At 47.6% G+C, this 12338-nt stretch overlaps 1 protein-coding gene across 1 annotated transcript; it reads left to right on the forward strand.

The window, feature by feature from the left end:
* Window positions 1-1150: 1150 nt before the first annotated feature.
* On the forward strand, window positions 1151-5005 carry LOC311220851 (very low-density lipoprotein receptor-like; the record flags this gene model as incomplete). The annotated part of the gene is made up of 4 exons (XM_084304494.1): window positions 1151-1399; window positions 1593-1817; window positions 2334-3595; window positions 4858-5005. The coding sequence occupies 4 exons, from the start codon at window positions 1151-1153 to the stop codon at window positions 5003-5005; spliced, it is 1884 nt and encodes a 627-aa protein (XP_084160620.1).
* Between the last annotated feature and the right edge of the window lie 7333 nt (window positions 5006-12338).

Consider the following 12338-nt stretch of genomic DNA (forward strand, 5'->3'; position numbering starts at 1 on the left):
TGACCTCGCAGCCCTCACTGCGTATCTTGGGATGCCAGCAGAGGCCACGTCAGCCTAGCTCGTGGCTGGACTCCTGCTGAGCGTGTGTGTGAGGCTTAGAGAATCGAGCGAGGATTTGGTGGAGCCATGCTGTGGGGCCGCCAGTTGCTGTTCTCAGTGCCCATCCCCACAGTCATTGCCTGTGTTTCCCTAGCCCTGCCTGGCTCAGGCAGCCAGGGCCCTGTGAGGCGTGCTCGCAGCAGCACAGGTGAACTGTGCGGGGACGTGTGCCCTGGGACGGTGGGCGGGGGGCATTGGACAGCCCAGCCACGGGGCTGGGGCCAGGGAGGTTCCATCTGAGGGGCCAGGGCACTGCCGCTGCCCACCCTGGCACAGCCAGTGACCCTGGCCTCTCTCCTTCTTGCAGCATGAAGCACCTGTCACAGCAGAGCCAGTGAGGGGAAGCAGCTTCCCATCTGCAGCTTTCCCCAACCCGCAGCAGTGAGCCAACACTATGGCCAGAGAGGCCGACGTCACCTGCCCTGTGTGCCAGGGGACCCCAAAGGGTGCCAGCTACGTCAGCCCGTCTACACCAATTCTACTTTGGCTGCATCATGCGCTAGGCCAAGAGAAGTGCCAACTGCCCCCTCTGCAGGCAGGACATCACCTCCATCCACTACTCTATCTGGTTGGAAGATGACTTTCTGGAGGTCCAGGTTGTCCACTGTGCAGAGCCTCAAGATGACAGCCACCAGGATGAGCAGGGGGCTGCTGAGCCAGTGCCCCAGACTGTTGAGGGATTTCTTGAAACAGCAAAAATCCCATGGCTTGCTGTAGCTGAGCAAACCAAGCTACCAGGGCAACTATGAGAAGTTCCCATGACAGTGTTCCCACATCGCCCAATTGAGGAATTCAGGAAAATATTGTTACCAGCAGCTGGCCTCAAGGACAAGGTCTATGTGACTGTTAATCACAAGGGGGTTGTTTTCTTGCAGGTGGGGTTGTTTTCTTGTAGCTGTTTGTCTGAGTGCTTTTGACCAATAATCTTGTGTGAAACACTGTCCACCCCTGTTAAGTTCTCTATAAAAGTTAGGCTATTCGGGCAATAAATTGGAGCATGATCTGACTCTACTGGTGTCTGTCGTGCTTTCGGCCGTGCTTCCTGCAACATATGGCGCCCGAACAAGGACCCCTGGACAGGACCCGAACAGGACATCGCAGCGGCGCCGGGACAAACATCGCAGCGCAGCGGGACACTAGCGGCGCCGGCACATCGGAACGCAGGGGGACCAGGAAACCAGTGGCGTCGGGACCAGTGGCGCCGCGACATCGGCGCGGCGCCGGGACATCGGAGCACCCATCCGACCGGCGCTGGAGCAGACCAGACACCAACCTGGAAACACTGTACACAGGCCTCACGGTGAGACGCGGTACTCCCGGTGAGAGATGCGGGATGCGGAAAACGGAATCGCGGTGAGACGCGGAATCGCAGTGGGACGCGGGAAACGGAATCGCGGTGGGACGCGGAAAACGGAATCGCGGAGGGACGCAGAATCGCGGTGGGACGCGGGAAACGGAATCGCGGTGAGACGCGGAATCGCGGTGGGACGCAGAAAAAGGAATCGCGGTGGGACGCGAAATCGCGGGGGGACGCGGAAAAGGGAATCGCGGAGAGACGCGGAATCGCGGAGAGACGCGGAAAAAGGAATCGCGGTGAGACGCGGAATCGCGGGGGGACGCGGAATCGCGGGGGGACGCGGAAAAGGGAATCGCGGAGAGATGCGGAATCGCGGAGAGACACGGAAAAAGGAATCGCGGAGAGACGCGGGAAATTTGAAGTAATCGCATGAAATTGAAGTAATCACGGTGCGATACGGGACATCCGAGATCGAGTTGCTACGGGAGAACAGAGGCGTCAGTGGACAACGGCAGCCGACCCTCACCGTGTGGCGAGTAGGCACAGAGCAGAGGGACGGACATCAGGACCCTGCAGCCTGCCTGACGTAACCATGGAGGCAGCGGCGGCTGTGCTGCTTCTCTCTGGCATTCTTTTTATAAGAAGTTTATCTTCCAATGCAAAAAAGGCTATTCATCCCCAGATCGGTGTTATAACTATGTTTCTGGATAAGATTCCGTGGGGTTGCCACATTCTACAGATTACTAGTGACAATTTAGCTCTATTGTGGGGCAGGAGTGCAGAGACGCAGATTACACTGCCAAATGACCACCGGCAGGCTCTTTCACAAACAGCTTCTAGGGTTGCAGCTGGCACTGCCTGCAGCCGTATGGCAGACATTACACTCTCTTTCCTAACTAGTAATCGTGTGTCTCATCCATTTGTGGTGAATGGTCAGTGGCAAAAAGAAAAGGAGGATGCCACTGACACTAACAGCATGGGTAATAGGAGTAGTATAAGTGACACAGGTGCAGAGCGGTGGCAGGCGCTGCTGCACTGTGGGGCGCTCTGCCTGCTGCTCGCCCTCGCCTGCCTGTGCACTGCCGCCGACAGTGCAAGAGTAAAATGTGAAGACTGCTCAGATGGCAGTGATGAGAGTGCTTGTGTGAAGAAGACGTGTGCTGAACTTGACTTTGTCTGCAACAGTGGTCAGTGTGTGCCAAATAGATGGCAGTGTGATGGGGATCCGGACTGTGAAAATGGGTCTGATGAGAGTGCTGATCTGTGTCATATGAGAACATGTCGGATAAATGAAATTAGCTGTGGTCTTCAGTCAGTCCAGCGTATCCCGGTGTCCTGGAAATGTGATGGTGAAAAGGACTGTGACAGTGGAGAAGATGAAGAGAATTGTGGCATTGTGACTTGTAGTGCAGCAGAATTCACATGCAGTAGTGGGCAATGTATTTCCAAAAGCTTTGTCTGCAATGTTCAAGATGACTGCAGTGATGGTAGCAATGAGCTGGAGTGTGCACCTCCTACCTGTGGTGTTCATGAGTTTCAGTGCAAGAGTTCTACCTGCATCCCTATAAGCTGGGTGTGTGATGATGATGCTGACTGCTCCGACCACTCGGATGAATCTTTGGAGCAGTGTGGCCGCCTGCCTGCACCTCCGGTGAAGTGTTATACTAGTGAGGTGCAGTGCGGCTCAGGTGAATGTATCCACAAGAAGTGGCGATGTGATGGAGATCCTGATTGCAAGGATGGAAGTGATGAAATTAACTGCCCTTCTCGGACCTGCAGGCCAGACCAGTTCAGATGTGAAGATGGGAATTGTGTCCATGGGAGTAGGCAGTGCAGTGGTGTAAGAGACTGTCTGGATGGCACTGATGAAGCAAACTATAACAATGTTATTCAGTGCTCTGGACCTGACAAATTCAAGTGCAGAAGTGGAGAATGCATAGATATCAATAAAGTGTGTAACCAGCAGAGAGACTGCAAGGACTGGGGTGATGAGCCCCTGGAGGAATGCATCATAAAGGAATGTGACTGTCCAGCTGGGTTTGAGTTTGTAGACAAGAGAAACTGTGGAGACATTGATGAATGCCAAAACCCTGGTATCTGTAGTCAAATCTGTATCAACCTGAAAGGTGGCTACAAAAGTGAATGTAGCCATGGCTATCAGATGATTCCTGCTACAGGAACCTGGAAAAGGCCATACGGGTACAAAAACACAAATAACACCTGTGATTACAATGACGCTGCTAAGCAGGGTTTAGGGGTTTATATCATGGAGACAAGGGGTAACAACTCCAGTGTTTGGAACAATTGTACAGCTTTGGCCTTACCTACTGATGTGCTTCGGATTTGTGGGGATGGGGCCTGGCAAGGTATCCCTGCAAATGCTATCAGATGTCCATGTTACAAAGATAAACTCTTTGTATTTGCTCCTAGCTTGTTACAGTTGTGTGAGATCACCAGACATAAATGGGCATTGCTTGCATCGGATTGCAATGATAATGTTGAATTGTGTGGGGTTGCAGCTAGAGCGGCATTGGCAATTTCAGTGCCTGGAGTGGCATCTGCAGCCGCACGTAACAACTTAGAAAAATTGGTATGCTGGGCCGAGAGGCAAGCCTATGCCACGACAGAGATACTTGAGGAGATGTTACCAGATCAAAATAGTCTGCGACATCTGCTTTTACAGGATCAAGCTGCTATTGACATCTTGCTTTTGGCTCAAAGGAATGGGTGTGACGACTTTGAGGGAATGTACTGTTTAAACCTTTCTGATCATAATGAGTCAATTCACAAATCCACTACTTTCCTGAAAGAGCACATGAGAAAGATTCAATATGGTATCAATCCTTTCAATCAATGGTTCACTGACTTGTTTGAAACAAAGTGTAGATGGTTGCTGGGTTTAATCACAAGGGGATTAAGGATTTGGTTTATGGTGGTGGTAATCATCGTTGTGTGTTGTAAGTATAGCTAAAGAGTTACTTGTAAAACTGCTGTGTCGGGCTTGGTTTGCTCAAAAGAAGAAGGGGGAATTGTTGAGGGATTTCTTGAAACAGCAAAAATCCCATGGCTTGCTGTAGCTGAGCAAACCAAGCTACCAGGGCAACTATGAGAAGTTCCCATGACAGTGTTCCCACATCGCCCAACTGAGGAATTCAGGAAAATATTGTTACCAGTAGCTGGCCTCAAGGACAAGGTCTATGTGACTGCTAATCACAAGGGGGTTGTTTTCTTGCAGGTGGGGTTGTTTTCTTGTAGCTGTTTGTCTGAGTGCTTTTGACCAATAATCTTGTGTGAAACACTGTCCACCCCTGTTAAGTTCTCTATAAAAGTTAGGCTATTCGGGCAATAAATTGGAGCATGATCTGACTCTACTGGTGTCTGTCGTGCTTTCGGCCGTGCTTCCTGCAACACCAGACTACAGTGACTGGCCTCCTGCCTGAGGAATGGGCGGCCCTCTTCAGGGACTACCCGGATATCCTCGGTCCGCTGAGGCCCTGGGTGCGTCAGCAAGCTAGGGAGTTGTTCAGGGCTGCCTGGTGGGACCAGGATATGCTGGAGGCCAGTGTCACTGCTTGTCTGTGCCACTGCGGGCTGGTGGAAGAGGCCTAGGTGTGGGAGCTGCAGCCATTTCTGCAGGGCCATACATCAAGCTTTGTGCACTGGCTCATTGATGGAACTGTGGAGATGTGTAGTGATGAGTTCCTTGAGGATCTGGGGCTCCTGGAACCCCCTCCTACCAGCCAGCACCAGAACAGTCCTGAGGTGGACCTTGAGGGCTACCACGATGCCAGAGAGCCAGAAGACATCCCTGCAGCCACCCCCAGCCCTACTGCCTCCCCCAGGGAGACCCATCTCCCCAGCCTGCTCTCCTCCAGCAGCCCAGAGACTTCTGATATGGAGGAGCTCCCCAGCACCTCCAGTGCTGCCCTGCATGGGGGTCCTGGCTACCCGCCCACCGCACCCATCCCCAGGGAGCAGGAGGATCCCTTCACAGAGCTGGGACAAGAGCCAGCCGAAGATGTTGCAGTACAGGGCTGCAGCCACAGGCCCTTTCCTTCTGGCCAGGGCCAGGGGGGAGAAAAGAAAAGAAATATTAGAATTTTGAAGGGAAGTGACTTGTTTTGAAAGTTTCCTCATAGGCTGACTTTCATGAATGTCAGCACAAAGGTTTTGAATTTTTTTGAAAAGGTTTTTGAAAAGTTTTTTTTATTTTGAAACAAAACACCATTTGTCAGAAAACAGAACAGTTTTAAAGCTGTCATCAGTACTCAGTGTTCAGTGATGGCTACTGCAGATACTATAGAGATTTCTGTATTTGAAGTATTAACTAAGGAAATGTTGCAGTAACTTTTAATTGCTTTTGCAAATTTGAGTAAAAACCTTTGATCAAACTGTAGTCAAAAGGAATTAAGATTATCTTCTGCAGTGGAGATTTGTTTTCTTTCCAACGGAGTGTTGTGGTTTAACCCAGCCAGCAGATAAACACCACACAGCCGTTCGCTCACCCTCCCCCCTCCCTCTCTGGGGACTGCACCGGAGCAGCCAGGTGACAAGCTGCTCACCTATGCAGCGACCAAAATCTTTTCGCACATCTCGTACCTCGCGCTGGTATAGGTTTCAGGTAGTTACTGTTGATTTTTCGACATCCTCATCTTCCTCTTCCTGAATCCCTGATGGCCCAGCATCGTCTTCTCTATACGTAGACCTAGCAGAAGACTCTCTGCATTCTAAACGACCTGAATCTCTATACCATTTTTTCACCTTCTCTACAGGGGCAACTGGCACTGCTACAGCTTGTTTCTCTGACCCAGACACAGGAGCTGGAGCTGGAGCTGGAGCGGCTGCAGGAGCTGGAATGGCTGCAGGGTCCATTGTAGGGGTTGGAGTGGCCGTTCGGCCTGTCACAGGACTTGGAGTGGCCACCGGATCTGTCATTAGGTTGACAGTAGCATCAATTGCAGCTCAATAGGCATGGGACAGACCCCAGCACGCTACAGTGATTTGTGTCACTTTGGAACTGCCAGTGCCATGAAACCTTTTTTTCAAGGATTCTGCCAGTTTTTTAGGATTTTGCAGTTGTTCAGGAGTGAATTTCCAAAACACTGGAGATGCGCACTTGTTGAGGGATCTGTGAAACAGCAAGGAGGTCATGACTTGCTGCAGCTGAGCAAACCAAGCTACCAGGACGACTATGAGAAGTTCCCATGACAATGTTCCCATGTCGCCTGGTTGAGTAATTAAAAAATATTGTTGCCAGCAGCTGGCTTCAAGGACAAGATCTACATGACTACTAATCACAAGGGGGTTGTTTTCTTGCAGGTGGGGTTGTTTTCTTGTAGTTGTTTGTCTGAGTGCTTTTGACCAATAATCTTGTGTGAGACACTATCCGCCCCTATTAAATTTGCTATAAAAGTCAGACTATTTGGGTAATAAAGGGAGAGCATGATCTGACCATACAGGTGTCTGTTGTGTTTTCAGCCATTCTTCCTTGAACACCCACTGCTCTGGAAACCTGTCCATATCCTCCCACACTCCCTGCCACTCACAACTATACTGCCTCTGGGCAGATCTCTGAATGAGATTCCTAAGTAGTTTTTTAGCCTTAAACAAAACCTGAAGCGCATTCAGGAGACATAATAACAAGATCATGCTGGTCTGAGTATCCCAAGGATATTCAATATCTTGGAGAACTATTGTAACAAGCTCGGAGGATAAGAGGGTGGTGAAGGAGAAAGGGAGAGTGAACAAATAGAAAAAATATCTTCCCCTTTCCCCCCCACAGATTGGCTCCCTGATGAAAAAAGGCAGTAGGTGTAATTATTAATAGCTTAAGAGATATGGTTTCCAAAGTATAGAGTCGACGACAGTGCTGAGTACAAATACCAGGTTAGAGTCATGACCAGAAATTTCATCATATCACCGCACAGTACCATAATGATATTAAACCAGGGCGCAGAAAGGATAAACAGTAATACTAATAATAATGTGTACGAAACAAGCGATGCACAGTGCAGTTGCTCACCACCCGCTGACCAATGCCCAGCCTAACCCTGAGCAGTCCGGCCCCACCATCCCGGCTAGGCACCCCTATATATTGTTCAGCTTGACATCAGATGGGATGGAATACCCCTTTGGCCAGTTTGGGTCAGCTGTCCTTGGTCTGTCCTCCCCTCCCAGCTCTTGCTGCACCCCCAGCCTCCCCGTTGGCAAGACAGAGCAAGAAGCTGAAACATCCTTGGCTTGGTGTAAGCACTGCTCTGCAACAATTAAAACATCGGGGTGTTATCAGCACTCTTCTCAACCTAAGCGAAAACATAGCACCCTACCAGCTACTAGGAGGAAAATTAACTCTGTCCTAACTGAAACCGGGACATGGGGTCAATAGGACTGTTGCTGGAGATTAATTTCTGATTCAAATAAAATAAAAATATTTTTGATTAATGGCTTTTAGAAGATATAAAATCAGAAAGAAAAGATCTTCTAATTGATTATCTTTGCGTGTTAGCATCTGTTTTACAAATCACTCCATGTTTCATTCAGTGGTAATCTTCTCTAGTTTCCATGGTACTTAACAGATTCAATTTGAAGAGGAAACACAGGTTAGTAAAGTGTTAACTTTTTTTTTTTTTTGGGGGGGGAGAGGGAGCAAAGAGCACAAGTGATCCAAAAGTAAGAAAATGTTGATTAATTGGCCTCTACAAATACCTGTTAAAATTTAGTTGGTCAAGCTGTAAACATTCGTTAAAAATCAATTATAAGATTGCTGTAATTCCAAAAAACACCCCTCAATTGTAGTCTTTATCTTCATCATGTAATGTGCAGCTAAGCTTCCCACTAGTGAAATTTAATTTCAGGAAGATAACAAATATATTCTTTAACACTTTTCCAGTTGTAATGAAAGTATATCCTCCATAATGTGAGTTCATAATTGCACAATTTTGTAATAAATAGCTCAGTCTTCAAAATAGGACTATAATCAAAGTTAAAAGTTTATTAAAGGAATAGAGGTAAGCAAACAGCGCTGGGTGCGCCAGGAGTCTCTGCTCCACCAAGATGCACACCAGTTACATCAGGCGGCTGGTTTTTATGCTCCTAGGGTAATACATATTCAGTACTACTTCTAGAAAAAAACAGGGTTATCATAATTAGTTTTTGGAATCCAAACCCTCCTACTGGAGCATGCGTATCAGTCTCCGGTGGGCCCTCTGGGGGTCTCTAGGGGTCTCTCATGCTGAAGGCTCATAGTCTTCCTCCCTCTTGTCCTTCTCCTCTGCCCAACTTGGCTGTATGTCAGAGACTTGTGCAGCACCCCCTGCAAGCTTTGTCTTTTAGTTGTTCTTCAGCTCTCCCCGTCTCCTTAATCTCCTGGCCAGATATCAGAGACTTGCATAGTGTCCCATGCAATAGTCATAATAGTTAGCAGTTATTCTGAAACCCCCCAGATATCAGAGACTTCAAGGAAAAGCCTACAAATACATTTCCCTTCAAGCTCTCTGTTGACACGAATTGATAAAACATTCCTTTGCAAGATGCAAGAACTATATATATTAACCACTCTGTTTCTCTTAGACTTGTGGTTATACAAGGGTATGTAAGACAGAAGGTCACATTCATCATACCATGCGGCCCTAGCATTGTTCCATACTGACACGAATCAGATGAACATATCTCACAATCCCCCATTTCCTTTTTCATGGCATTGATTCGTGTTTTCCTTTCTAATCAAGTCAATACTTGCCGAATTGATACCAATTGATACCAATTTTGGATCTTTGTTTGTTTTTATTATCATCAGGGAATGGGTTTTCTCTTTCCCTGGTTTTTGGTTCTGGGTCAACAGGTACCGCAGATATTTGCATTCCTTGTATAACTGAGTGTATTAGTCTGGTAATATCAGGTATTAAACATGGAATTATTAACAATCCTCCACATATCCCCAATACAACCATCATCATTTTAGCAAACCAATCACCACCCATAAAGCCCCCTTCCATAATCCTCTTAGATCGATTCCATTCCAAATTTGAACTGGGACATGTGCAATTTTCTTCATTTCCTTTACAAGTTCATTTACAGCTTTTCTTTCTGTTGTGGTTTAACCCAGCTGGCAGCTAAACAACACACGGCCGCTCCTTCACCTCCCCCCCTCCTTCTCTGGGATGGTGAGAGAGAAATGGAAAAGTGAAGCCTGTGAGTTGAGATAAAGACAAGAAAATAATAATAACAATAATAATAATGACAATAATGATGATAATAGTACTACTAGTAATAACGTGTATGAAACAAGTGATGCACAATGCAATTGCTCATCACCCGCTGTCCAATGCCCAGCCTAACCCCAAGCAGTCCGGCCCTCCTCCCAGCTCTTGCATGCCTAGCCTGGTCACTGGCAGGACAGAGTGAGAAGCTGAAACGTCCTTGGCTTGGTGTAAGCACTGCTCTGCAACAATTAAAACATCAGCATATTATCAGCACTCTTCTCGTCCTAAGCCAGAACATAAGCATTCTACCAGCAACTAGGAAGAAACACCTTCATCATCAATCTCTAAACAGCAATTACTAAGGTTAAATTTTCCACAGGCTTCTCCTTCTTGTGCTAGTAAATAATCCAAAGCTAAGTGATTTTGATACAAAGCAGTTCTCATCTTGGTATTTTGCTTTGCAATTAATCCAAGTGCATCTCTGGTTTTATTTATAACTATTTCTATTACAGCTAATAACCTAATTATTCTATTAACTGTATATTTTGGGGTCCTATAGCCCCAGGATCCATCTTCTGCCCACGTAGCTGAATCATAATAGTCAAACGCCTTCAATCAAGGGGTTGGGCCTGCTTTCAGGGTCGATTCGGGCTTGTGTTCAGCCTGTCAGGGTGATCCAGCTCCTGGAAAATGAATCACAATTTTATATACGTTTAAAGAAAAGAGGTTCTTATGTTATTTTCTCAGGACAACCTGACCTTAGTGTGGGAGAAGTCCGGTCGAGGCCCTCTCACTCAGCAGTCAATACCCATAGGGGTTGCCTCCCTCGGTAGACCATACACACCGCAGTGGAGGGTCCTGCCCTGGTCTTGCCTTCTCCCTTTCCTCCCTTCAGGCTTGTTCCCTTTATTTGGCATCCTTAATTCATGCAGAGCCTCGTTGCCAGAATATTAGTTCTTCTTTAGCTTTAGTTTCAGTTCCCTGCCTCTCCACTCACCCTCGCAAGGAAGTTGTAGATCGCAATGAGGTCCCCCCTCAGCCTCCTCTTCTCCAGGCTGAACAGGCCCAGTGACCTCAGCCACTCCTCATACATCTTCCCCTCTAGGCCTTTCACCATCTTCGTTGCCCTCCTCTGGACACTCTCCAACAGTTTAATGTCCTTTTTGTACTGCGGTGCCCAGAATTGCACACAGTACTCGAGGTGAGGCCGCACCAGCGCAGAGTAGAGCGGGACAACTGCTTCCCTCAACCGACTAGCAATGCTGTGCTTGATGCACCCCATTTTTGCCTTCTTTCTCTTTATGTCCACCTATATAATTACTCTGGTCTTTCAACATCCATCTAAGGTTTTTTTGGAATCACATCAAATGAAAAATTTTTGTTTTACATTGACTATGACTTTTCCCATTGTCGTGGTTTAACCCGACCGGCAGCTAAACACCACGCAGCCGTTCGCTCACCCTCCCCCCTCCCTCTCTGGGACGGGGGAGAGAAATGGAAAGTGAAGCCCGTGAGTTGAGATAAAGACAGTTTAATAAGACAGGAAAAAAAAATAACAAAAATAATAATAACAATAATAACAATAATAATAATGATGATACAATGGGGATAATACGAAAGTAATAATAGTATGTACAAACAAGTGATGCACAATGCAATTGCTCACCACCCGCTGACCGATGCCCAGCCTAACCCCGAGCAGTCCGGCCCCCTCCCCCCGGCTAGCCACCCCTATATATTGTTTAGCATGACGTCAGATGGTATGGAATACCCCTTTGGCTAGTTTGGGTCACCTGTCCTGGGTCTGTCCCCTCCCAGCTCTTACTGCACCCCCCAGCCTGCCCGTTGGCAGGACAGAGCAAAGGCTGAGATGTCCTTGGCTTAGTATAAGCACTGCTCTGCAACAATTAAAGCATCGGGGTGTTATCAGCACTCTTCTCATTCTAAGCCAAAACACAGCATTCCACCAGCTACTAGGAAGAAAATTAATTCTGTGCTAACTGAAACCAGGACATCTATCCACCCCTTATTCCATACCATTTATGTCATGCTCAGGTTACACTCTTTTCCATACATTCTAATTAGTCACCTATAGTAATCATGGTAGTGATAACATACAGTATAATATACTATTTAACATGGTGCAATTCAGTTCATGGGCTATTCTCACCCAGTATTAAATCTCCTTGAGGTACACACCGGACCTCTCCGTTCTTTTGCATCACCCACCAAGTATATCCAGGTCCCTGAGCGAAAACAATTCCACGAATAGGTTTGCCTTTTCCTGAGGCAGGAGTAGCCCAGACTGTTTTACCCAGCATATTTTTTACATGCACTACAGGAACTTTATCCCCATCTACAGTACGTAACAGGTTTGATTGGGCAGGTCCAGCTCGGTTGGTAGATCCCCTAGTATTGACTAACCAGGTGGCCTTTGCCAAATGCGTATCCCAGTTTTTGAACGTCCCAGCGCCCATTGCTTTCAAGGTAGTCTTTAACAGGCCATTGTATCGTTCAACTTTCCCGGAGGCTGGTGCATGATAGGGGATGTGATACACCCATTCAATACCATGTTCTTTGGCCCAAGTGTCTATAAGGTTGTTTCGGAAGTGAGTCCCATTGTCTGATTCTATTCTTTCTGGGGTGCCATGTCGCCATAGGACTTGCTTTTCAAGGCCCAGGATGGTGTTCCGGGCGGTAGCATGAGGCACAGGATATGTTTCCAGCCATCCGGTGGTTGC

This window comes from Netta rufina, assembly GCF_964035555.1.
Source record: "Netta rufina genome assembly, chromosome: W".
NCBI lineage: Eukaryota > Metazoa > Chordata > Aves > Anseriformes > Anatidae > Netta > Netta rufina.